Source organism: Drosophila melanogaster, chromosome 3R, assembly GCF_000001215.4.
Source record: "Drosophila melanogaster chromosome 3R".
NCBI lineage: Eukaryota > Metazoa > Arthropoda > Insecta > Diptera > Drosophilidae > Drosophila > Drosophila melanogaster.
In genome coordinates, this window is record NT_033777.3 from 9,387,095 (window position 1) to 9,410,287 (window position 23,193).

General features: G+C 45.0%; 10 protein-coding genes and 1 non-coding gene across 18 annotated transcripts in view; 5 read left to right on the top strand and 6 right to left on the bottom strand.

The window, feature by feature from the left end:
• FER (FER tyrosine kinase) overlaps positions 1-7,452 on the bottom strand; it is a 26,944-nt gene extending 19,492 nt beyond the window's left edge. For all 4 annotated transcript variants that reach the window (NM_169274.2, NM_001275482.1, NM_079564.4 and 1 more), the window contains exons 1-3: positions 7,147-7,452; positions 5,647-5,878; positions 3,792-3,979 (exon numbers count right to left, since the gene is read on the bottom strand). In NM_169274.2, the coding sequence (NP_731341.1) occupies positions 3,792-3,979; positions 5,647-5,842 (384 nt within the window). In that variant the 5' untranslated portion in view covers positions 5,843-5,878; positions 7,147-7,452. The remainder of the gene's footprint in view (positions 1-3,791; positions 3,980-5,646; positions 5,879-7,146) is intronic.
• asRNA:CR46145 (antisense RNA:CR46145) lies at positions 6,796-7,643 on the top strand. The gene has a single exon (NR_133368.1).
• Positions 7,644-11,095: 3,452 nt separating this feature from the next.
• On the top strand, positions 11,096-12,457 carry Or85f (Odorant receptor 85f; the record flags this gene model as incomplete). The annotated part of the gene is made up of 4 exons (NM_079565.3): positions 11,096-11,862; positions 11,932-12,133; positions 12,186-12,341; positions 12,404-12,457. 4 exons carry the CDS (start codon positions 11,096-11,098, stop codon positions 12,455-12,457), a joined length of 1,179 nt encoding a protein of 392 aa, NP_524289.1.
• An 18-nt stretch (positions 12,458-12,475) lies between these two features.
• On the bottom strand, positions 12,476-12,959 carry CG34117 (uncharacterized protein). The gene is made up of 2 exons (NM_001043225.2): positions 12,903-12,959; positions 12,476-12,846 (listed from the first exon to the last, which is right to left on the bottom strand). Exon 2 carries the CDS (start codon positions 12,843-12,845, stop codon positions 12,540-12,542), a length of 306 nt encoding a protein of 101 aa, NP_001036690.1. The 5' UTR covers position 12,846; positions 12,903-12,959; the 3' UTR covers positions 12,476-12,539.
• A 183-nt stretch (positions 12,960-13,142) lies between these two features.
• On the bottom strand, positions 13,143-14,132 carry RpL34b (Ribosomal protein L34b). Of its 4 annotated transcripts, none has more exons than NM_169277.2 (3): positions 14,102-14,132; positions 13,848-13,928; positions 13,143-13,784 (listed from the first exon to the last, which is right to left on the bottom strand). In NM_169277.2, exons 2-3 carry the CDS (start codon positions 13,910-13,912, stop codon positions 13,343-13,345), a joined length of 507 nt encoding a protein of 168 aa, NP_731345.1. In that variant the 5' UTR covers positions 13,913-13,928; positions 14,102-14,132; the 3' UTR covers positions 13,143-13,342. The 4 variants fall into 4 exon arrangements, with proteins under 4 accessions (NP_731345.1, NP_001287250.1, NP_649887.1 ...); NM_001300321.1 differs by having other exon boundaries at positions 13,275-13,784; NM_141630.2 differs by having other exon boundaries at positions 13,275-13,784; positions 13,848-14,108.
• A 268-nt stretch (positions 14,133-14,400) lies between these two features.
• CG8132 (uncharacterized protein) lies at positions 14,401-15,524 on the top strand. Its single transcript, NM_141631.3, has 2 exons — positions 14,401-14,491; positions 14,547-15,524. Exons 1-2 carry the CDS (start codon positions 14,473-14,475, stop codon positions 15,377-15,379), a joined length of 852 nt encoding a protein of 283 aa, NP_649888.1. The 5' UTR covers positions 14,401-14,472; the 3' UTR covers positions 15,380-15,524.
• Positions 15,470-17,175, bottom strand: CG9356 (uncharacterized protein). Of its 2 annotated transcripts, NM_141632.1 has the most exons (3): positions 17,144-17,175; positions 15,749-17,084; positions 15,470-15,679 (listed from the first exon to the last, which is right to left on the bottom strand). In NM_141632.1, the coding sequence occupies exons 2-3, from the start codon at positions 16,943-16,945 to the stop codon at positions 15,530-15,532; spliced, it is 1,347 nt and encodes a 448-aa protein (NP_649889.1). In that variant the 5' UTR covers positions 16,946-17,084; positions 17,144-17,175; the 3' UTR covers positions 15,470-15,529. The 2 variants fall into 2 exon arrangements, with proteins under 2 accessions (NP_649889.1, NP_731347.1); NM_169278.3 differs by lacking the exon at positions 17,144-17,175 and having other exon boundaries at positions 15,749-17,057.
• A 115-nt stretch (positions 17,176-17,290) lies between these two features.
• BBIP1 (BBSome interacting protein 1) lies at positions 17,291-20,763 on the top strand. The gene is made up of 3 exons (NM_001170097.2): positions 17,291-17,995; positions 18,642-19,967; positions 20,028-20,763. Exon 1 carries the CDS (start codon positions 17,453-17,455, stop codon positions 17,681-17,683), a length of 231 nt encoding a protein of 76 aa, NP_001163568.1. The 5' UTR covers positions 17,291-17,452; the 3' UTR covers positions 17,684-17,995; positions 18,642-19,967; positions 20,028-20,763.
• Positions 17,291-20,763, top strand: CG8135 (uncharacterized protein). The gene is made up of 3 exons (NM_141633.2): positions 17,291-17,995; positions 18,642-19,967; positions 20,028-20,763. The coding sequence occupies exons 1-3, from the start codon at positions 17,825-17,827 to the stop codon at positions 20,613-20,615; spliced, it is 2,085 nt and encodes a 694-aa protein (NP_649890.1). The 5' UTR covers positions 17,291-17,824; the 3' UTR covers positions 20,616-20,763.
• CG44261 (uncharacterized protein) lies at positions 20,600-21,075 on the bottom strand. Its single transcript, NM_001300322.1, has one exon. The coding sequence runs from the start codon at positions 21,049-21,051 to the stop codon at positions 20,755-20,757; it is 297 nt and encodes a 98-aa protein (NP_001287251.1). The 5' UTR covers positions 21,052-21,075; the 3' UTR covers positions 20,600-20,754.
• A 213-nt stretch (positions 21,076-21,288) lies between these two features.
• Positions 21,289-23,188, bottom strand: betaTub85D (beta-Tubulin at 85D). Its single transcript, NM_079566.4, has 2 exons — positions 22,566-23,188; positions 21,289-22,506 (listed from the first exon to the last, which is right to left on the bottom strand). Exons 1-2 carry the CDS (start codon positions 22,956-22,958, stop codon positions 21,559-21,561), a joined length of 1,341 nt encoding a protein of 446 aa, NP_524290.2. The 5' UTR covers positions 22,959-23,188; the 3' UTR covers positions 21,289-21,558.
• Positions 23,189-23,193: the final 5 nt, after the last annotated feature.

Consider the following 23,193-nt stretch of genomic DNA (forward strand, 5'->3'; position numbering starts at 1 on the left):
TTCAGAATTTATGCCCCAAAATGGTTGTATACGAAACGCATTTGCGACCCTGTACTTGGCTCAGATTTGGGACTCCATTTATCATTTAGAAACTATGCCGTTTACCCGGGGCTGCCACATGATAGTCCAACCGTATCTCTTGGTTTCAGTTGTTCGCGATTATCTAAAGTTGGGAGCTTTAGTTTTGCATCGAAATCAGAGTGAGTCAAATTAGAACCTTTTTGAACCTTTTTCTTGTGGTGTACGTGCGTGTGGCCATTATGCATTGTGGGGACGGGGGAAAAACTTTGTAGACACTTGAGAAGTCCAGAACTCCGGGCACAGGTCAATGCAGCTCAATTAAAAGGCATGTCCGAAGGCTTTTGTGCTTGGAGCCAATTGAGTGGAGTGAAAGGACGTCGGTTTGGGGTGAAATGGCGAGGCATTTCCCAGTTCTGAGGGTTGGTTGAAAAACATAATTCTGGCGCCGTTTCTCAAATAACATTACCGTGCCCCCCGTTCAACAAGTTTAATGGGGGGAACTTCATTCAATCAAGCGCTGGCTTTGGCGTGCCATTCGTTAAGTATCTTCAAGTGCTACAAACTGAACGGGAGCCATGTGCATTTTCTAGATACATTTGATGTGGCCACTGCACTCGCTTGTTTGTGTTCCTCCAGTTCAGTTCAACTTGGCCCACCCCGCGCAGTACGCCCACTTCAAAGTCATATCTTATCGGCTTATCTGGAATGCCAGAGACGAAAACACAGACGACCGATTGTTGTTGTCTCGCTTGACGTCGTCGTTCTGTTTGATTGCCATAAAGATACTTGAATTGAACTTATTGTAATTAATACGAGTACGATTCGCTGCAGTATTTTCAATGCCAGCCTAAGGAAATGTATACCCGCTGCTAAAGAACAAGTCTGGCCATTTTAGCATGCCTTCTGCGGTTTATCAATACAATAGAATTGAGGGGAAACTCAAGGAGGGGAGGGGGCATATATATGTAGATATACGTGAAGCCCCAGAAAAGCTGTCATGTGTGCGGAAAAGCGCTGGAAAACCCACCCGGAAGTTCAGACCTAATGCGTTTTTGCGGGGCGTGTGCAGTAGTTTTGACAGGCAAGCAGATACAAAGATACATTAAAACCAATTCCATATCCATTAGCTGCAAGTTGCGGGCAGGCGCCCTTAAGTGTTTTCAATTAATAACCAAACTCGCAGCTAGCCAACATGCTTCCCTAAATATTTTGATGACAGCCTGGTCTAAGTGATTGAGTTTGGCCATTAAACGACAGCAAATTGAACATCGGGTTTAGTGTGCCGACAAACTACATTCCTTGATCAATTAAGTAATATAAAGTTGAAATAATATTCCTGGAATTCGCAATCTAAATTCCAGCAATTAGCACTTGATTGTCTGATAGTTTGCATTACTATCTTTAAGTGTTTTAATGTGAAGTGTTGTAATAAAAATAGCAAATAGTTTTAAGTTCCTTATCTTATGAGTAAGTACTTTTTTTTGGCAAGTTAACATAGCAATTGTAAAATAGATAAAAAGATAGTTTCCTATGTTTATGGCTCAACATCTGCTTAGATCATTAAAAACGATATAATGTGTAAAGCAATGAAATAAATATTTAAAAAGTATTTTTACAGAGCACTTAACTAAATTATTTTACCTCTTTCTCAGCTATTGACTAGTTAATTGGGTGAGCAATAATCATTGCTCATGAAGTATGCTAAATAAATAATGCCGCAGTCTATAAGCTCATCGTCTAATTCAATTTCACTCAATCTTAAACAACTACATTGTTTGTCTGCTTCCAATAATAATAATCTAATGCCAATCCATCAACACCACACTGCAATTCCATCCATCAACACCATATAGAACCGATTCCGCCATCGATGCCGTCCAACTGGACAGAACAACAGACCAACAGACCAACTGGTCAACTGGCTGGAGTGGTCGACCCATTTCTAGACACTTATTAAATCAACAACAGCACAGCAACAATTCCTCGATGAGTTCTTGTCTACAAGTCAGGTTCCTACTGCTCTTATTGCTGCCGTTCGGTTCAATCCATTGCGCAAATATTACAAAGTCAAAGTCCAATGAAGAAAATAAAAACCAATGACGATGGGAGACGAAGCGAAGAAACCCAGAGAATCCGGAGAAGAGAATCGTTTTTCAAGACTCACTGGAGTCGGAGCTCTCATCTTCCAACTCGGGGTCTTTTACCCAGAATTTTTGCTTTGCCTTTTTCTTTTTTTTTTTTTTGCTACTGTCTGCATGCCTTGTAATTTTTATTGCTATTTCGCTAAATTGTTGTCAATTGACTTGAGATTGGCGCAAGTTTGGAGCATGTTTAGTTGCCAGTTTTTTGGACGCTCTTCGTTTTTTTGCAGTTGCCAAAGTTTGCTGTTTGATTACAAATCATTGAGTATGAAGATAAAGCCAAAGGAGTAAATAAATCTAGCCTTTTGAACTTTATCCTAATGAAATCTTCGTCCATTTTGTACTTTTCAATGCATAAAAGTTGCGTTTTGTTGAGTTGATTTTTCGCGATGCTCAATAAACAAGTACAAACAATAGACATTGTTAAATGATATGAAGAAATCATCGACGATTCGCTGAAATTTTGATTGGCATTCTCGGCGTCCATTAAATTTTGTTTTGCACCAGCGAAACTGCGGCGCAAAAAGTCTTGTTTGCCACAAAATAGATGGGGGGTATCTTGATAGATAAATAAATAATAATAAAGTAAGCTAGCTAGCTAGCGAGCGATGCAATGGCAAACGAGACTTTTGTTTAGACTTGACAAAGGCCGCAGGAAGATATAAAACAGTAGCCTCGCGGCAGCGGAATGTTCTATGCCAAAATCACGAAACAAAACAATTTTTTTTTTTTTTTTGTGTCATCGCCATCGACATTTTGGTAGTGGCCACATCGATCTGTCCACTGGCAACATGTCGCATGTGGCCAAAAAAGCATTTTTCATAGGACACCTTTTTTCAAAACAAACTGGACTGAACACTGAAGTTCCGCCGCGCTCTTTTGTGTCTATTTAAAATGCTAATTTGCTGTCAGCACCCGTAAATATTCGCAATTTGTTGACCCTTCTTCATGCTCGTGTTGTTGGATGGGCTTTTTATATTTTTATCTTTTTATCATTTTATTTTTGTTTTTGTTTTTTTGCTGTTCTAATATTTTTGCTGTTGTTCGGTGGGTTAATAAACTTGTTGCCGCACGACACGGCTCATAAATAAACACTTCTATTGATTTAGTACGCCGACTGGGCTCACAAAGCCAATAGCAATCATTGGAGTTCTCCTTCCACTCATATTTTGGTGAGTGTTTACAAGACTCTTAAGCTGCTTAAATGTGCCCCAAGTCGTTTCTTCTTTTCCGCAGAAATGCTTAATATTTATTTTGATTATACAAATACTTAATATACTATATGGGAACATCGAACAATGGAGCAGTCCAACAAAAGACGGCTGTGGGCGGAGCTTGGGTCTTGTGGGGCCCCAAGCTCCAAATGATTATTATTATTTTGGTCGAGTTGACTCCTCAATGGCAATCATAAATAAATGAATGCGTACACCAAAAGAAAAGATACATTTAAGTGGAGGCTTTAAGCAGGACGATCGAAATAGAAAGACAAGAATCTACCTTCTAACTAACCCCACATTTGTTCTCAGTGCACCGTTTTTTTTTTTTCGATAATTCATATGCTGTCTGAACTGGGCGCGTCGGGTGTTCTAATGTCTAATGGGTATTCAAGGTGTTGACCGAGACACTCACATGATTCAGGCGTGCTGCGATCTTGGCATGCTCCTCCTGGTAGGCCTTTCTGGCCTTCCGTTTGTCCTGCGAGAGGTGGGTCAACTTATCGCAGACGACCTCCAGCTGCTCCGCGTTGAACTTGAACTGTTTGGCCTGGTGGTCCAGTTCATCCATGTAGGATCGCCAGGATTTGGAGATCAGGCTGCCTGCAAAGGGATAGAAGGCTAACACGCATTAGTAACACTCATGTGATTACATGACATTTTTTATATAAACTGAACTTATGGTTTTAGGATAGTAATCTGCAGTATATGATGATAATGATGATATTTTCCCAACCACATTTACGTGATAACTGCCTGTTACATTTGCTATTATGAAAATTGTCATAAGACGGTCTCTATCTTCATTAGACACAGTCTTAAAACCCGTAAACCGCAACTAATCCACAGTTTACCCAGACATATGACTCATTTGGAGTTTATCCGCTGAACAGTTGGGTAAAAGTGCAATGAATCATTTTTCTTAAGCCAGCGTTATGCAAAAGTGACGCAAATACCTTGCACAGATTTTTGGAAAATTATTTGCTGAGCAAATCGGAAACATAATACCCACGTCTGTTCCTCTGGTTTTTTTGTTTTTCGTTTTTGGTTAAAATGTTTGCGCTTCGCTAGGCTGCAAAGTCTGAAGTTTAGACAGTAAACTGCACTCAAATCGAGCGATTTAAGTTCATGGTCAAGGTGAGAAGCGAAGCAGATAAACAGTCGGAGAAGTACATATATATGTATATTGTATATATAGTTGGGCTATATCAAATGGCCCGAACTAAATCATTCGGCTACGCTTTTGTGCACTGGTTGGTGTGCGTGTACATTCGCATCATCCAGCGGATACGTTTGTTTGGCCATGTAAACAGCAGGGAAAACATTTCCCAAGCGAAAAGCACTGACATCGCCTGCAAATTATAGCAATTTTCATGTGTTTATCTTCTAGGGGAGCAGAAGCAGCTAGAAGCAAAAGACAGCTGCACTTTGTCGACACTTTGATGAGCTCCGCAGAACGGCAAAGCAGCGAGTGTGCAGGCCAATTTAGTCCAGAGTCCTGGCTGCCCGGCTGCATCCGGATGAAATGACTATGCCACCCAGAGCACGGTAGTTGAAAGCGATTTGCTTGTCTGGCGATTATCTCGAGTCGTTTGAAATATGTAGAGCCCAACGCGTCTCATTTACTTGGAAATGCGATCAAGTCACGCGAGATAGCCAGTGGCCAGTTTCTCAAACCCAGCAGGCTGCCAAAAATCACACCAAATGGAGTGCAGGAAGGGCAGTACAGTATTTCACTCTCCCAACCCTTAGAACAAGATATGCTTTCATGCCATCCCATCTCATATAGGGGCCATTAACAATAACATCCACCAGCTTATCGACACTTGCCATATAACTGCCGCACTTTTACCCTGACTAATGGATGATACTGGCCAGTGGCCACCCAGTGAATGTTGTGAGTAATGCCCAAGAGGTCAATGGGGTTCGAGCATCTCATCGTGAAACTCGGTCCATTTAGCTATAAATTGTTGTCTTTACTATGTTGAACATATGTTTTGTATAAACTCCACCACCCAAATTCAATTTAAACTTAACTTATCTTTAACATATGAATGCAAGCATATAATACTGCACTAATTGTTAAGGTCTTTGGGCCGGATTAAATAAACTAAAATTACGTTTTAATTTATACTCTTTAATAACCGATTCTGCAAACTCATAGATAGCGAACTAAATAAATAGTAACACGAGGACAACGTACTTCACGTACTGGTGGTATCACTGACCAAATAATTGGCTATACAATCTTATCGCACCTGTAGTCTTACCTTGCATTTCGTCAGCCCGATCGATCTTGAGACCCTGCTGGGCCACAGCGGTCAGGCTGATGGCGTACTCCTTGTCGCACTTGGCCTTCATCTGGATGGATCGCTTCATTGTCTCCATTAGCCGGAGTTCGGCATCCTGGCGGACGATCAGCGCCTCGTGGGCGGCGCGACTTTGGAGGGCTGATGAGAAGCCCATGATGCTCTCGTTACTCCCTATTTGGGTCGCGGCTCTCTGTGAGATATGCACATATGTAACATAACATATAATGGATATTATATATAGGCAAGTGATTCAGAACAGAACAGAACAGAACAGCGGTTTTTATCGTGGGTTATGTTTTCGTTTTTTGATATTGTTCTGGGGAGAGCGGAATGCTGGAAATTCTACATGAAACACAGGAAAAAACACAGCGAACATGTGGCAAACACTTGTTGCATGACAATTTGGTTATTCGCTGGCGTTGCTTCTTTATCGCCTCACTAAAAATTAATTATTTATGTCACACGAGCACTTTTGTTTTTCTTTTTACAAAAAATAAACTTTCACATGCGTTGACATTTCTTTGGTGTTTTTTTTTTTGGCACTTTTTACTTTTGCATATGTCACGACATTTGCTAATTACACACGATCTCGTCCCGGCGTTTGATTAACGACTTAATTCGAGTCACTGGCATATGCATTTTTATCCGCTAATTAACGCATTTTCCGCTCTCACCCATAACCGACACTTCCACATGAATGTATATATTTATTTTGTAGTGCTTTTGGTTTTTTTTTTGGTATTTTGAATGCAACAGTTGTCTTCACTTGAACTTTTCCCCAAGTATTTTCCAAAAGCAAAGCGAGCCAAGAGTTGCGTCGCAGTTGCTGCTGCTGCTGTGGTTGTTGTTTTGGTTTCAAAGAGAAAAACTTGTTTTTCCCGCTTGCTGGGCGAGCAAACAAAAATAAACATTGCCCCAAGGAAGAGGAATGAGGTAGGGGGAGGGGTAGGAGCCATGGGGCAGGGGCGAAGTCAATAAGGAAACACAAGCGACAGAAGGTGTGTGCGGCAAGAACGTGTATCTTAAAGATACACAAGGAAAAATAGCAGTTCGATATCTAATCGTATCAGTTGTCACTTGTAAATATTGTCACAGAATTGAAATTGCGTGTTGAATTTCGTATATTTACTCATTAATTTATAAACATTGATTTATACGATCGATCACATGCTATTTTTTCGCTGTGCATTTGCTGGATGCGCCAGAACAGCAACTTGATGCATTGTCTGTATGTGCGTGTGCAGTTTGCCAAGTCGAGTAAAAGATATAAACGGGTTAGACAGCCAGCAGCTAGGGGAGCATCCCCAGCCACCAGAACCAGAACAACAACAACAACAGTAACAACAGTAGCAGCGGCAGCAATAAGAAGATGCTTAACCGTTATATAAATTAAAAATGTAAATAACAATGTTTACAAGCGATCTACACTTCTTGCTATTTTAGGGGAACCACATTTACCGCAGAATTTCTTTGCCGTCGGATTTCACTTGCAAATCGCGTAACTAGAGCACAGTTCTTGGCACAAACATAATTGAATAAGGCTGGTTATCGTTTTGAAGGCTTTATCAGAACTTATTTTGGCACTTCGAGATGCGTGCACTTCACATGGCCACAGAACTCAAAAATCGCGAATGGAGCTCAGCGCCGAGTATCTCGAATTGGTTTGGCTCGGATTGGATCGAATCGAGTCCGGAAATCGGGGAATATTGAAAGCAGGCCCAAACACAGCGAACCGTTCGCCTCGAATGTTCAGCGGAAACTGAGCGCCGGCACTGAAAACACTCGAGATACTCGAAACACTCGGGCCGATGCGGCGAATGAGCAATGCGAGTGCGGCGAAAGAAACAGAGAGAGAGAGAGCACAGTGAGAAAAACCGGTTGCAGAACACCCAGCAAACATTTTCAAACAATAAAAGTCACCATAAGGCAGAAGAGGCTTAATAGTGGGTTTCACCAACGGGATTAGTTATGTTTGCTTACTTTTGCGTTCTGTCGTTCCCATTATTTATGGTATAAGTATATATTTCATATAAGAAAATTCTCCTTTAAGGCTGATATTTGTGTTTCTTTTTTTTTAGAAAAGAAGATCCACGAACATCCAAAAGAACATTTAAACTTATTTGTATCAAAACTATAGTACAGTACTGATTTTTAGGTGTTCCTATGAAATGTTTCATAACTATAACTTTTTGATGTCTTAGAATCTTAATTAGGAACACTTCGCTATCTTAAATATCAATAATTTTTGTCTTATAATTACAACCTTTCTATAAAATTGCAATCATTTCAAGCAAAAAAGGTCACTTTTTCTATACTCCTTCCTGTACATTTTTCCCCAACCCAGCCCATAATTGTTCGTTGGCAGATAGCAATGACTGCTGTAATCGGAGAATTACCAAATTTCCGCACTATTAATTACGCAGGTTCGGCTCTTTCGTGGGACAGCTGACAGGATCTAAGGACGAACACCCAACCAGTCAAACACCCACCCACTGTGAGTCGCTGTGGAAACGGAAGCAGCTGAGCTGTAACCAAAACAAAAGCTATGATAAATGTTATGCGTGGATCTACCCTTTGTTCGTCCTGGGCCAATCACCCCCGCAATTGGAAGCCATCGGTATCTCCATTTAATTTACACCCCCTTGCTTTCGTCGAACGTCAGTTTCAGGGATAAATGCGAAAATGCATTTGCGCATCAAAAGCAGGCGGGCCAATAAATTCATTAATAAATGGGAAAGTGAAAAGCGCAGCAACTCTGACGCTCCTGTCGCTTCACCGGCTCCTGGCTCTTTGTTGTCCTTGTGGTCAGAGATGAGTCCTGTTCTGCGCATAATGCAAACAGTGTTTGCCAAAGTTCTACACTGCGATGAGACTTACTTTTAAGAGTAGAATAAGAGGTACAATCCCTTTTTAAGACCAACGAAATATTTAAATAATTCCATATGCAATGATACTATTATAAACTCAAGAGACTTAATTAGTACTAATACAGATATATCCAGAAGGTATATCCTAGAAGGTACTTGGTAATGCTGAATATATATTATTATTGAATCTAGGAAAGAATAGTTATAGTTTTCTTTAAATCTAATTTTAAATATATTTTTTTGAGTGCCACCAATCCACTCTATAATCCACCACCACCGCCCCCACCTGCGGCTGAATAATGGATATTGAAATCGCATCGGCACTCGAAAGGGTGTGAGATATTGTACTTTATGCCGATTAATGCTACCATGCTGGAGGACAAAACCCCTGCCCATTGATTTGATTGCCGGGCAAATGGCGTGCCACCTTCGCCACCTCTCTTGGCCAGACCACTTTGCACCCAGCCATTCAGTGCGTCTCTTGGCCAGCCTGTTGCCCATTTCAGAGATGCCCTGCTTGCTCTTTTTGTTCCGCCAGCCAGGCAGCCAGTCATTCATCTCCCCGTTGTGTGTGTTTTCTTATGGGTTTTAGGGTGTTTGCCGTTGTCTATGCAACGGATCCGTGTCCCGGGTCCCGGATTGCTGTGTTTATTTTGGTTGGAGCCAGACGGCAAAAAGAAAAAAAAAGGGAAGATTTACAAAGGCGCCTCGGCCTCATAAAGTATTTAGTGAGACGGCGATAGCGACACCAGGCACCTTCCGGTGTCCTGGTGACTGCACAGGATTTAATTCCTTTATTTACTCGTCGTAGTTTCCCTAGTACAAGTCGAATACCGAGCACTGCTATAAGTAGTGAGGCGGCCTAAATATCTGATTCTAATTTAAGCAGACTGGGTCTATTGTGACGCATAGTTGCCTCACATAAATATAAATCTCTTCGGATGTCCCATTAATGTTCGCGTTGCGTTTGCAAGTGCAATTCTTGGCGTTTATAATATGGGGCATTCAGTTTCAGCTGTTCGGTTCGAAGAACAGAAGAAAATGGGTGGCAACAGTTGGCGGCCAATTGAAACTAATGAATAAATGACTTGTGCAGTGTAAGACAGTAAAATTGATGAGAGAAGTTCAACATGGGTCTGAACTCATGGATATATGTACATGCACATATATCTATGTTCGGTTTATATAGCTGGTTGGCCCGGAATTATTCGGCAATGGGAACTTGATGAACAATAGATGACCGGGCTGCAAATTGTGCAATACAGTGACAAATGTATGTAAATGCTTGATGGGCTGGAAGAAGTAACCAGATCAAAACAAAACCATTAAGATACATTGAGCAAGATATACAAATGTATCTGGTATCTTTCAGATGCATTAAGTATCTGAGGATGCTTTGTCCATTGAATCTCTATGAGGATCAGCATCCGTTGGCTATGTAAAGTACCCTATGAAGTGTTATCCCCAGTTTCATGTCAACTATTTGCTTTCCAGACGTAACACCTTTCAGTTAGAAGGTTGCTCCAATGTCAAAAGCCAAGACAGCTCCTTTGCTGCAGCCCGGCTGCTTAGCATTCCAGTCAGAAGTCGGATAGAAGCTATTGAGCGGACGACTCCCATGCCAATTTGTTGCTGTGTGCAAGAATTTCATTTATGTGCACAACAAAAGCAGCAAACAATAAAGACAAGTGCAGCAACAATGGAACGGTAAACGCGCCCAAGAAAACTGGGCAACTCATTTATGGAAATTATTAAGTGCAAGCTCGCGGACCAAAGCGGTTACTTCTCCCAGTCAAACGGCATTATTATGCGTACATATTTTTATGGACAAGTGCGGGAATGGGCACACAAACTGGCTGCCCAGGTCTTAATAACCGAAAGCTAATTAAATTTGAGACCCTCTTGATAAAACTATTAAAACTAGGGGGTTGGGAAATCTTGCTACCTTAAACGGTAGGTTCTATTCTTGTCATTTTCACGTTAAAGTTTTAACGAGAGACGTTTAAGCCAGCAAAGGTGTGAAACCACAAGGAATTCCCAGACTCACAGATCTCTAGAAAGCTGAACATACATATCTGACTTATGGAGCCCTTATGGCGGCATATCAACCCATGATCATAAAAAAGTTATAACCCGATTGGCCGTGGTAATTGCAACTCTGATTCCGCGCATCTCTCAATTGATCTTAATTAATGTTCATTTTAATTCGAGTGTTCTCTTTATTGTCTGCTCTTTGCCATCCACATACGTGAACAAATAAAATTCAAACAAATATATAAAAAGCTTGTTAAGCATTGTATTATCTTACAAAAATTGCTTCAGTAAAAGGGCATAATTTTAATTGGTTTATAAATTCAAAGGCCACATATTATTTATTGATGAATTCAACACCTTGCCTAATTGTCACCACTCACGTTTTCCATTCTATTAGTGGAAAACATTGAGGAAACCAATTACCAAACCGCAAACCACTCCCACAGGACGAAGACCACATATATAACCGCTTTCTGGAGCAGGACCAGCCACATAACACCTTCAGAATGGAACCTGTGCAGTACAGCTACGAGGATTTCGCTCGATTGCCCACGACGGTGTTCTGGATCATGGGCTACGACATGCTGGGCGTTCCGAAGACCCGCTCTCGCAGGATACTATACTGGATATATCGTTTCCTCTGTCTCGCCAGCCATGGGGTCTGTGTAGGAGTCATGGTATTTCGTATGGTGGAGGCAAAGACCATTGACAATGTTTCGCTGATCATGCGGTATGCCACTCTGGTCACCTATATCATCAACTCGGATACGAAATTCGCAACTGTCTTACAAAGGAGTGCAATTCAAAGTCTAAACTCAAAACTGGCCGAACTATATCCGAAGACCACGCTGGACAGGATCTATCACCGGGTGAATGATCACTATTGGACCAAGTCATTTGTATATTTGGTTATTATCTACATTGGTTCGTCGATTATGGTTGTTATTGGACCGATTATTACGTCGATTATAGCTTACTTCACGCACAACGTTTTCACCTACATGCACTGCTATCCGTACTTTTTGTATGATCCTGAGAAGGATCCGGTTTGGATCTACATCAGCATCTATGCTCTGGAATGGTTGCACAGCACACAGATGGTCATTTCGAACATTGGCGCGGATATCTGGCTGCTGTACTTTCAGGTGCAGATAAATCTCCACTTCAGGGGCATTATACGATCACTGGCGGATCACAAGCCCAGTGTGAAGCACGACCAGGAGGACAGGAAATTCATTGCGAAAATTGTCGACAAGCAGGTGCACCTGGTCAGGTAACTATGCAAGTGATTTACGCCAAATGTTTAGTGATAGTTGAATTTTACGATGAGCACTTTCATCAGTTTGCAAAACGATCTGAATGGTATCTTTGGAAAATCGCTGCTTCTAAGCCTGCTGACCACCGCAGCGGTTATCTGCACGGTGGCGGTGTACACTCTGATTCAGGGTCCCACCTTGGAGGGCTTCACCTATGTGATCTTCATCGGGACTTCTGTGATGCAGGTCTACCTGGTGTGCTATTACGGTCAGCAAGTTCTCGACTTGGTGGGTAATGGCTGAGATCCTTGGTATGCCCACTAACTGAGGTTCTTCGCAGAGCGGCGAGGTGGCCCACGCCGTGTACAATCATGATTTTCACGATGCTTCTATAGCGTACAAGAGGTACCTGCTCATAATCATTATCAGGGCGCAGCAGCCCGTGGAACTTAATGCCATGGGCTACCTGTCCATTTCGCTGGACACCTTTAAACAGGTAAAATGCAAACACCACGTATACTTTATATGACATTATGTGAATTTCGCTTTCAACTGCAGCTGATGAGCGTCTCCTACCGGGTTATAACCATGCTCATGCAGATGATTCAGTAGACAGCAAACACAAGCACGGAGTTTGCAAAATCGGGACGCTTTAATCGCACTACGCTAGTAACTATCTTTCTATATAACTAGATCACTTGGGATCCGAGGGCAGCTTGAAGCCCACCAAATCGGCGGTATCCCTTACGGATCTCTCGCCCCTTCCGTGATATTCCTTGTAGAGCTCCAAGTACCGGCGCTGGCTGGCTAGGTAGGTCAGGTAGGTTTGACCCAGGAAAGTCGCTTCGTTGCGCGCCTTGCAGAATTGTTGTTCCGTGGTGGCGAACTTCTTGTATTGCGCCAAAATGTAGCGCGCGGCCAGAGAGTCCTTGATGCAGCCATTTGGAGATGCCTGGCGCAATTCGTGCAGCAGGGAGCGCAGCACCTTGGTTCCCGCCATTCTAAACACAAAATATTAATTGCATTTGCAAGAAACTATAAACAATCAACGACTTACGTGATTTTTAAGAAAATTCCAATTGCTTCTGCCGAACAGCTGTTCTCAACAGAGTTGCCACCTAGTCATACAATGAATATACAGTGATCACTCTCACAAATTGACACTTTGAAAAATAACACTGGATCTTATTTTTTATAATTATCAATAAATCTGAAAAATCATCAAAAGTTTGACTACGAGCACAGTAAAACTCTGTGACAAACGAAATATTTAAAATTTATTTATTTTAATTATATTATATTCTCACTTTTGAAATCGTTTTGCTATAAATGTCTAAAAGTCGAACGGTCTGATTGGAAAACAAGAACAACCAATAAGTAAAGTACACAATCCAACTGGACTGTCAAACTAAAAATACAAACAGTAAATCCAGTTGGAAAAAACCAATTTATTTTAAAAGTTATTTAGCAGTACACCGAACTCGTTGCGTGGGCTGTTTACTTCCTGGGCTTGCCAGCGGCTGGCTTCTGGCCGGGCTTCTTGCCAGCGGCTCCCTTGGCGCCAGCACCACCCTTGGTGACCTTGCCGGCACCGGCCTTGGTTCCCTTGGCTCCAGCAGCGGGCTTCTTCTTGGGCTCGGGCTTGGCCTTGGGGGCCTTCACCGGCTTGACGAGCGCCTCGCGCTGGCTCTTCAGGGCCTTGACGATCTTCTGCTCCTCGATGAGGAAGGCGCGCACGATACGCTCGCGCAGGCAGCTGTGGCACAGCACTCCACCGTAGGTCCTGGACACGGTCTTCAGGCGCTTGGACATGCGGGGGCGCTCGCTGGGGCGGGAGGGGGTGATACCCTTCAACTTCTCCTTGCACTGGCCGCAACGGGGCACGGTGGGGTTCTTCTTCACATACTGGTAAACCAGACGACCACCGGGCGTGCGAACACTGTAAATTGCAAATGTGCGTTATTTTTCATATTGGTGAGGTGTATTGCAGTTGGATAGTTACATGCGCCGCTTGTTGGAGCGTGTGTTGTAGGACAGGCGTCTCCGGAGCGTCAGACGTTGGACCATTTTGCTGTTGTTGTTGCTGCTTGTCGTGGCGATTCGTGGGTTACATGTGCAAAAGCGGTGAAAATCATTATTAGTTTGGAGTTACACTAGGGTGGGTGCAGTTTGGGCTGCATTTGGTGGTATATTTTCACAATTTTTTCACACATTTCGGCGAATTTGCGTGAAATTGTTAATTGAACACGTGCATACCTCAAAGAGACGAAACTAGAAAGAAAGGTGGCAACCCTGTTCGCGCACGACGTGAACTTGGCTGCGCTGCCCACTGTACGACACTTTCGAGCACTGCAGACCTTGCCAGATTGCCATGAAAACATGGGCTTATGGGGGTTGCAAATTATTTATTTTTTGTTAGAAAAGTTAGGATTTTATACACAATTTAATGCTATATTCTTTTGGTTAAGTATGCTTTGGCTAAGTATATGCGTATTAATATGAGGTTAAATAATGCGTTTTATAAATATTGATCCCTTTTACTACGCCCCTGCGATAACCTGTTGTTGTTTTGCTTGCGATGAAATCTGTTATCAAACCGCGAAAAGATAACATTTAATTGCAGCAATATGAGCAAAACTAGCAACAGTAAGTGTTTCTCAAAATTTCAAAGAGATCCACTTAAATATTTCTTATTTAATAGTCATGCGTTTGGCGCTGCTGCAGCTCAAGGGTTCCAAGGACAAAGTGGCCAATGTCCAAAACGCCGTCACCAAAATCGAGGCGGCGGTCAAGGAGCATAAACCCCGATTGATCACTCTGCCGGAGTGCTTTAATGCTCCATACGGCACCAAGTACTTTCGGGAGTACTCCGAGACCATTCCCGATGGCTATACCTCGCAACAGCTCTCCAATTTGGCCAGGAAGCACCAGGTGTACATCGTGGGCGGAACAATCCCTGAACTGGGCGAAAACGATGCCATCTACAACACCTGCACGGTTTGGTCACCCACTGGTGACCTTGTGGCCAAGCATCGCAAGATGCATCTCTTTGACATAGATGTCAAGGGTGGCATTCGCTTCAAGGAGTCGGAAACGCTGTCCGCAGGCAATGATTTCACCATCATCAACGTAGATGGCCACAAGATTGGCATCGGCATCTGCTACGATATTCGATTCGAGGAGATGGCGAGGCTCTATCGCAACGCAGGCTGCGAGATGATCATCTATCCGGCTGCATTCAACATGACCACTGGTCCACTGCACTGGGAGCTATTGCAGCGATCCCGTGCCAATGACAACCAACTCTTTGTGGTCACAACATCACCAGCCCGTGACACAAGCGCCGAGTATGTAGCCTATGGCCATTCCATGGTGGTGAATCCATGGGCCAAGGTGCAGCAGAGTGCCAGTGAAGGCGAGGAAATCGTGGTGGCCGATATAGATTTCTCCGAGGTGGAGCAGGTGCGTCAGCAGATTCCCGTCTTTGGGCAAAGACGTCTAGATCTGTACGCCACCGAAAGGAAGGCCAAATAAAGGATTGCTTTAAATGGGAAATGGGAAATCTTCAAAAATTCAAGAATCTGTCGTTTTAAGCACCTTTAAAGCATTGCATTTATGTTATTTGATTGTATATAAAATTTATTAGGCCTACACACACATATAACATTGATTTCTGTCGAAAAACTATTGCATTTTATCTAGCTGCTGATTATCGCAGGCAGGAGTTACTTCGGATGCAGGTGATTGCACGTAGTGGGGTCGCTGGGCCTGGTCGAAAAGTGCTCGTATGGCTTCATCGGTGGCCATCAGGGGCTGACTAATGAATTCCAAGGCCTGGTGGGACGGTAATAAGGTGTACCATTAACTGGATGTTTGAATCACTTTAACTATCGCTGTACTTACCCTAACCGCGTACTTCTCCGCCTCACAAAGTGGACTTGTGCTGGCGCTGGACAACTTTAGTGTCTCCTCGGGAATGCCCACGCCAGTGTGCAGGACCATGCGTTGGAGAATGTTAAGGTTTTCGGCACTTAGGCTGATTACATCGGTGGCGGGCAGGTTGAGGAAACGAATCTTGGCCAGGAACTTCAGTTGCTTAAGCATATCTAGCTGAATTTCGCGGATCTGATGGGTGGCATGAAGCAGTTGCTTCGTTGACTCGTTCAATAGCTGATTCTTCTGCGTGAGATCGGCTTTCCAGCGGGCTAACTCCTCAACCATAACGCTGCTGGCGAGGAATTTGGACCGCCAGACCTCACACTGGCCGGCCAGGAACTCAATCTGCTCGGTGTGGGTGGTCAAATTGTTGGCAGTGTCCAATAGAGCTCTGGCCAGCTGTAGTTTGTCCTCGGTGAGGAGATTAACCCGTGTCTGCAGATCCTCGCCCACGGAGGCCACCAGCAGGCTCTTCAGCTCGCTATTCACCTGCGTTTGGAACTTATACTGGGCTTGAAAGTAATTGCGTTCATCGCGCATCTTGGCCAGCTCCTCTTTAAGTGAGTTTACCTCATGGCTACTGGCTGTGTCTGTTTCTTTAATATCCGTTGTCTCAGTCTCCAATTCCTGTGTGCGCAGCGTGGACACCTGATCCACCAGCACCGCAATGTCCAGGTTGTTCTTATCCCGATGGATTTTGTGTTTATTCGTTGGCTCAGAGATCATGGGATTCACGGCACCCGGATATGGTTCGTAGGGCACGAATTTGGGCGCCTTGGTCTTCTTATGTTCGGGCAGCGAGTCCGCGCTGGTGACCAGTCTTGGCCGCATCTGGACCAGCTCCCCCTTGGGCACAACGGGCGCCAAACTCCGGGTGACGTTCTCGGGTCGTCTGTACAGGGTATGCAAGCCAGGAAGGGGCAAATTTGAGGAGTGGCCGCTACTAGTTGATGTCTTCCTGCCCATGACGGCCTCCTGGACAACGGAGCTGTCTTTTCGCGATAATTGTGGCCTCTTTACCTTGTTGTCCACATCAGCACTCGCTGGGATTTCGCTCTCTGTTTTGGCCGCTCCACTGTTTTCCGGTTGCTCCATGCCATCGCCGCTGGTGCGACAAGCTTGGGATTTGTCCGTTCCTGGCATCGCACTTTCATTCGCTTCCATTTCTGGGCAATCTTGGCCAGGCCAAATAAAATTTTCCTAATTTAAGAATTTCTTTTGCTGTGCCAGCAAAACAAAAACATTGACCAAGGGCTGCCAACTCGCTGCAAAGAAGTTTTGTGTTTCTAGTGTTGGTCAAGACCTAAATGTTTGAAACTATCATGATTATAAAAAAGCATTGTTAATTAGAAATTTATTTGCCTTTAAAAATGCTCTCCTACCCAATAAAATGGGTATAAATAAATAAATTCCCAAGTGAACACCACAGTCCAGTGTGACCAGAGCATGTCAACATGAAAACGCACGTTACACTTCATTTAACAGTGCTGTTCGGCCCACCCACGCACACGTTCACACTTTTTGATAAAGTCGATTGATTTGATTGACCGAGAAAAAAAAACAAATAAACACAACGAAGGTGAACTGGTACCGGCGTAGTGAAGATACCACCAACGCCAGCTCCCAACACATCCCGGCCACGCCCCCCGACCGCCCGCGGAGCTCCAAAGGATGTCCTCAGTGGAGGCCGAGGTGCTGCAGAAAATCGATCTGATTGAGCCCACAACCGGAAAATTGTTTTTCGAGCACAAAACGGAGCTGCTTTTCTGCCGGCCACATCTGATGCCGCTAAAGACGCAGGCGCTGGAACGCCTGGAGGAAATGCATCGGGACACCGCTCGCCAATTGCAGAAGAAGCGCCAGCAGAAGAAGAAGTCCACGGAGCCCACAGGCTCGCTATGAACCAGTCCTTAATCGCAGAAATACATTTGTTATAAGCACATACACCCACACGCACGCACCACAAATACACAGAATCACAGCAAAGCACAAGAACTGAGTACACCCGTACCAGGATCGGGATCGGGATAAGCACTAGTCACAATGGCGTACCTACTAAGCTTTGGCATCGTGGCCGCCCTATTCCTGGCCAGCATCTCGCTGTACCGTTACGGAAACATACCACGTCAGCACATCCTGGTCACCCTGTCCGTGCTGACCGCCTGGTGTTTCTCCTTTCTAATTGTATTCACCATTCCGCTGGACGTGACATCGGTGAGTTGGAATGTGAAGCTATAAGACCATTTGGAATAGAATATAGCCGCAATAGGAAACAACAGAAAGCTTAAAATAACTTAATAAATAGTTGCATTAATATGATTTTGTAGATGTGCATATATAGTACTTTTAAACGTGCAAATGCTTCTGTCCTTTCTGCCATATGTTGTGGTTTTGTATATGTTTTGTATATGTTGCAGGTAAAATATATATTCCAACGATCATAAATATATACAAGACTAGAACGACTAGAAATTATAAATATTTAAAAACACGTTTCGTTCATAAAGAAGTAATCTTTAGATTTCCATTTCCATCAAAACACAGTTTGTCGCATTTTATTGCATGTGAAACGTTAGTAATTTTTAAACAAAACTTAAATTTCGAACGGAAATTAATTAACTTTTTATCTAAAGCTTCGCCGACACCATTCAAATTGTAAGCATACATTGATTTTGGTCTGGAATTTCTTATCTGCAAATGAATCACCCCTAAAGTTAGACAACAAAAAACCCGAATTGATTATAGAAACACAAATTAACCGCTTTCCGGCTTTGGATATACCCTATTGTCATTTGGTTATCAACTCCTTCGATTAGAGCTAATAACAATTAACAATCAAATTGTATAATTGCCATTTCAGACGCTTTACCGGCAGTGCGTGGAGGAGCACCGACCGACCCCAGCCCCAAATGTGACCAACACGTCGAGCGCCACGGTGGGTCCGCCGCCTCAGTGCCAGGAACCGTGGGGCATGGTGCCCGCCTCCGTGTTCCCAAACCTCTGGCGCATTATTTACTGGAGCTCACAGTTCCTCACCTGGTTGATTATGCCGCTGATGCAGTCGTACCTTAAGGCGGGCGACTTCACCGTCAAGGGAAAACTTAAATCGGCACTGATAGAGAATGCCATCTACTACGGTTCCTACCTGTTCATCTGTGGCGTACTACTCATCTATATTGCCGTCAAAGGAGAGTCTCTGGATTGGCAAAAGCTCAAGGCAATTGCCTCGTCCGCATCGAACACATGGGGATTGTTTCTGCTCATCCTGTTACTGGGATATGCTCTGGTGGAGGTACCTCGATCGTTGTGGAACAACGCCAAGCCGGGATTTGCACTGCAATATGCCTACTTCAAGGCAGCCAAATTGAGCACTGAGAAGGCCGAGGCTGAGGAGCATGTGGATGATATCCTTGAGTCGCTGCAAGGCCTTAGCCGCGTCATACCCAACAATCACGAGTTGCGCCCCTGCCTGGAGACCATTCTGCGCAAGGTTCCCATTGAGCTGCAAGAGCGAGCGAGTCGAAACTTTGCGCGCACTGGAGGCAGCGGCATGGGTGCCACGAGTTCCACTATCTTGCCTTCGGAAAAGGCGCTGGTTCGCATTCATAAGCAAGTAATCAAATCGCTGCAAACATTGCAGCGCACCGAAGCGCTATGGAGCGTGCAGGTGCAGACAGTGCTGCATCTGGAGGATGTGGCCAAGAATATACACTCTTCGGACCGGCGCTTCAAATCTGAGTTTCCGCGCCAGCGCACGCAGCTGGAGAGGATCTGCTACAGCGCCTCGCTGCAGTGGTACTGGGAGTGCCTGCTAAAGGCTCCGTTCCTCAAGACCATGTGCGTTCTGACCGCCACCATGTCGGCCATGGTGGTGTGGAGCGAGCTTACCTTCTTCAGTCGCCACCCTGTGCTTTCCATATTCGCCAACGTTATCTACGTGGCCAAGGAGAGCTACGACTTCTTTACTATTGAAGTCTTCTCTATGGTTGTTCTATGCTACTTCTTCTACTGCACTTACTCCACGATCTTGAGGATACGCTTCCTTAATCTCTACTACCTGGCACCGCATCACCAGACCAACGAGCACAGTCTGATCTTCAGCGGCATGCTGCTGTGCCGTCTGACACCACCCATGTGCCTCAACTTCCTGGGTCTCATCCATATGGACACACACATTATTCCCAACGTGAGTAGTAAACATGTTCGTAAACACTGAATTACTGAAAATTTATAAACTATTCCTCAGCGCATTATGGAGACGGTGTACACGCAGATCATGGGCCACATGGATGTTATTGGCATCATCTCGAACGGCTTCAATATCTACTTCCCAATGTGTATGCTGGCCTTCTGTCTGGCCACTTGGTTTAGCCTCGGCAGTCGGGCACTGAATGCTCTCGGCTTCCAGCAGTTCCTGCAAAACGAAACTATTGCTACCGAACTGGTGCAGGAGGGAAAGGATCTTATAGCGCGGGAAAAGCGCCGCCGCCAGCGTGCCGAGGAGGCGATGGCCAGACGCCGTGACTTCAACCGAACCGATCAGGTTCTGGGCAGCGATTACTTGAGCAAATACCGGAGTGGTGGACCCGGTGGACTAACCAGTAGTCGCACGCCCGCCGACGGGCTGCTGCGCGATGGCGACGGCAGCTTTGACTATGCGGCAGTGGCTTCTTCCTCTGCACTGGGCGTACCGCGATCCCTGTCGGAGGAGATCAACGACCGTTTCGGTGTGAGCACTCAGGTGCAGGTGGGATTCCGAGACCCCGACTACGAGGCGGAGACAGATGGTCGAATTGTCGGCCCACCACCCCGAGGACTCTTCGACGATGTCTAGACTTTGGATATGGATAACTCTTTATTTCAATTCGTTACCGAGTATCTCAATATTTCGCTCGCGCTTAAGTATTTCCCGATGCCACTGCTGCTGCTGCTGTTCCTTTACACCCATGTAGACCATTCAGTTGAATAAACCACTAAAGAGGATTCTTATCCATCTTTCGAAGGGAGTAGCGCGGTTCGTTGCTGCTCTCCTGGCTAGTGTCCAGACCACTATCCGTGCTGGTGTCCTGCGCCTCCACGTTCATCGAGATGTCCGTCTCCGATGAGTAGCTTGAGCTGATTGATTCTTCTAGATCAACATTTGTGCTATCCTGGTCGTCTTCCGACGTCGGTTTTCCACTCTGCAGTTGCGATATGGGATGCGGATTTATGCGCTTTCGGCCGCGCAGATAGCCACTGCGAGAGGTAACTGGAGTAGTCGGAAAATACATCTTGGTGCCTTGACTTCAATGACTTGAATGACTTGAATGATGACGGCCTGTCAGAAAGGAAAGCTGTCACTTTCGTAAGGCAACTCTAAAAAATGATTGCCAACAAAATATAGATTTTCGATATTGAGCGCTTAGCCTCAAATTCAATTCAATCCAGAATATTTATATATTAATGTTTAGGTTTATGCAATGCCTTTTGAACGGTATAAAAATATGCAAAATGCTGTTGGTAATCTTGTCTGCTTATAAATCAACATTTATTCGTAACCCAGAAATCACAGCAATTGCAACATGAGCTTAACAAAGGTGGACATATTTCTTCTGTACGTGTGTGAATGATAAATAATCGAACAGTGAAGAATCCATATAGGAAATATGTACAACCGACGGGCCTCGAAGCACAATATGCTAAGGCCCAAAGATCCAATGTGTTGTGCCTTCCTAATGGGTTCCCCTGCTAGCCTGTTTTGGTGTTCATGTGTGATCTTGAGTGGGAAGTTAATCCTATTATTCATCGCCGCCACCCTCTTCGTCTTCATCGAATTCGCCCTCCTCATCGGCAGTCGCCTCCTGGTACTGCTGATATTCAGAAACCAAGTCGTTCATGTTGCTCTCGGCCTCTGTGAATTCCATTTCGTCCATTCCCTCGCCGGTGTACCAATGCAAGAAGGCCTTCCTTCGGAACATGGCGGTGAACTGCTCCGAAACCCGTTTGAATAGCTCCTGAATGGCGGTGGAGTTGCCAATGAAGGTGGCCGACATCTTGAGACCTCTGGGCGGAATATCGCACACCGCTGTCTTGCAGTTATTCGGGATCCATTCCACGAAGAAGCTGCTGTTCTTGTTCTGAATGTTGAGCATCTGCTCGTCCACCTCCTTCATGGACATGCGGCCACGGAAGATGGCGGCGACGGTCAGATAGCGACCATGTCGCGGATCGCACGCAGCCATCATGTTCTTGGCATCGAACATCTGCTGGGTCAGCTCCGGAACGGTAAGGGCCCGGTATTGTTGCGATCCTCGCGAGGTGAGCGGTGCGAATCCGGGCATGAAGAAGTGCAGCCGGGGGAAGGGTACCATGTTCACGGCCAGCTTGCGAAGATCAGCGTTCAGCTGGCCAGGGAAGCGCAGGCAGGTCGTCACACCAGACATGGTGGCCGAAACCAGATGGTTCAGGTCACCGTAGGTGGGCGTGGTCAGCTTCAGTGTGCGGAAGCAGATGTCATACAACGCCTCGTTGTCGATGCAGTACGTCTCATCGGTGTTCTCCACCAGCTGATGCACACTCAGGGTGGCATTGTAGGGCTCCACCACCGTATCGGACACCTTGGGCGAGGGCACCACCGAGAAGGTGTTCATGATGCGGTCCGGGTACTCCTCGCGGATCTTCGAGATCAGCAGGGTTCCCATGCCGGAGCCAGTGCCGCCACCCAGCGAGTGGGTCAGCTGGAAGCCCTGTTGGAGAAAAGTAGGGTAAACTTTTTCAGATAAATTCCCAAACCCCCAAAACTTACCTGAAGGCAATCGCATCCCTCGGACTCCTTTCGCACCACATCCAAGACGGAATCCACCAGTTCAGCACCCTCGGTGTAATGACCCTTGGCCCAGTTGTTGCCTGCTCCCGATTGGCCAAACACAAAATTGTCCGGCCGGAAGATCTGGCCAAAGGCGCCAGAACGAACCGAATCCATGGTGCCGGGCTCCAGGTCCACGAGAATTGCGCGTGGCACATACTTGGCACCGGTGGCTTCATTGTAGTATACATTGATGCGCTCCAGCTGGAGATCACTATCGCCGTAGTACGTTCCGGTCGCATCTATACAGTGCTCATCCGAGATTACCTCCCAGAATTTACCACCGATCTGGTTACCGCATTGACCGGCCTGAATGTGTACAATTTCACGCATTTTGATAGTAAAGTTAGGGCCCCTTTTTCACACCGAAAAAATGGTACAAAAAAAAATCGAGCTTTTAAAACAGTCTGAGTGGGGCAAAAATCGGCAAAAGACTGAATATTTAAACGTATAATTTTTCAGGTTTAGATTTTAGTCGTGTACGTGCTAGCTGATACTGAGGTGAACTGAACCTGGCTTGGATTACTACACCGAATGTTCACAAATAGGCTACTACGATTTCCGACTT

What these genes read in the sequence shown, in the direction of transcription:
- CG44261 (NM_001300322.1), bottom strand. Translation starts at nt 21,051, where the DNA reads ATGTATTTTCCGACTACTCCAGTTACCTCTCGCAGTGGCTATCTGCGC.
- betaTub85D (NM_079566.4), bottom strand. Translation starts at nt 22,958, where the DNA reads ATGCGTGAAATTGTACACATTCAGGCCGGTCAATGCGGTAACCAGATC. An exon ending in AGGGATGCGATTGCCTTCAG is followed by an intron (nt 22,507 to 22,565) that starts GTAAGTTTTGGG and finishes TTTCTCCAACAG; the next exon opens with GGCTTCCAGCTGACCCACTC.
- RpL34b (NM_169277.2), bottom strand. Translation starts at nt 13,912, where the DNA reads ATGGTCCAACGTCTGACGCTCCGGAGACGCCTGTCCTACAACACACGC. An exon ending in CGCTCCAACAAGCGGCGCAT is followed by an intron (nt 13,785 to 13,847) that starts GTAACTATCCAA and finishes TGCAATTTACAG; the next exon opens with TGTTCGCACGCCCGGTGGTC.
- CG34117 (NM_001043225.2), bottom strand. Translation starts at nt 12,845, where the DNA reads ATGGCGGGAACCAAGGTGCTGCGCTCCCTGCTGCACGAATTGCGCCAG.
- CG9356 (NM_141632.1), bottom strand. Translation starts at nt 16,945, where the DNA reads ATGGAAGCGAATGAAAGTGCGATGCCAGGAACGGACAAATCCCAAGCT. An exon ending in CGGAGAAGTACGCGGTTAGG is followed by an intron (nt 15,680 to 15,748) that starts GTAAGTACAGCG and finishes CCGTCCCACCAG; the next exon opens with GCCTTGGAATTCATTAGTCA.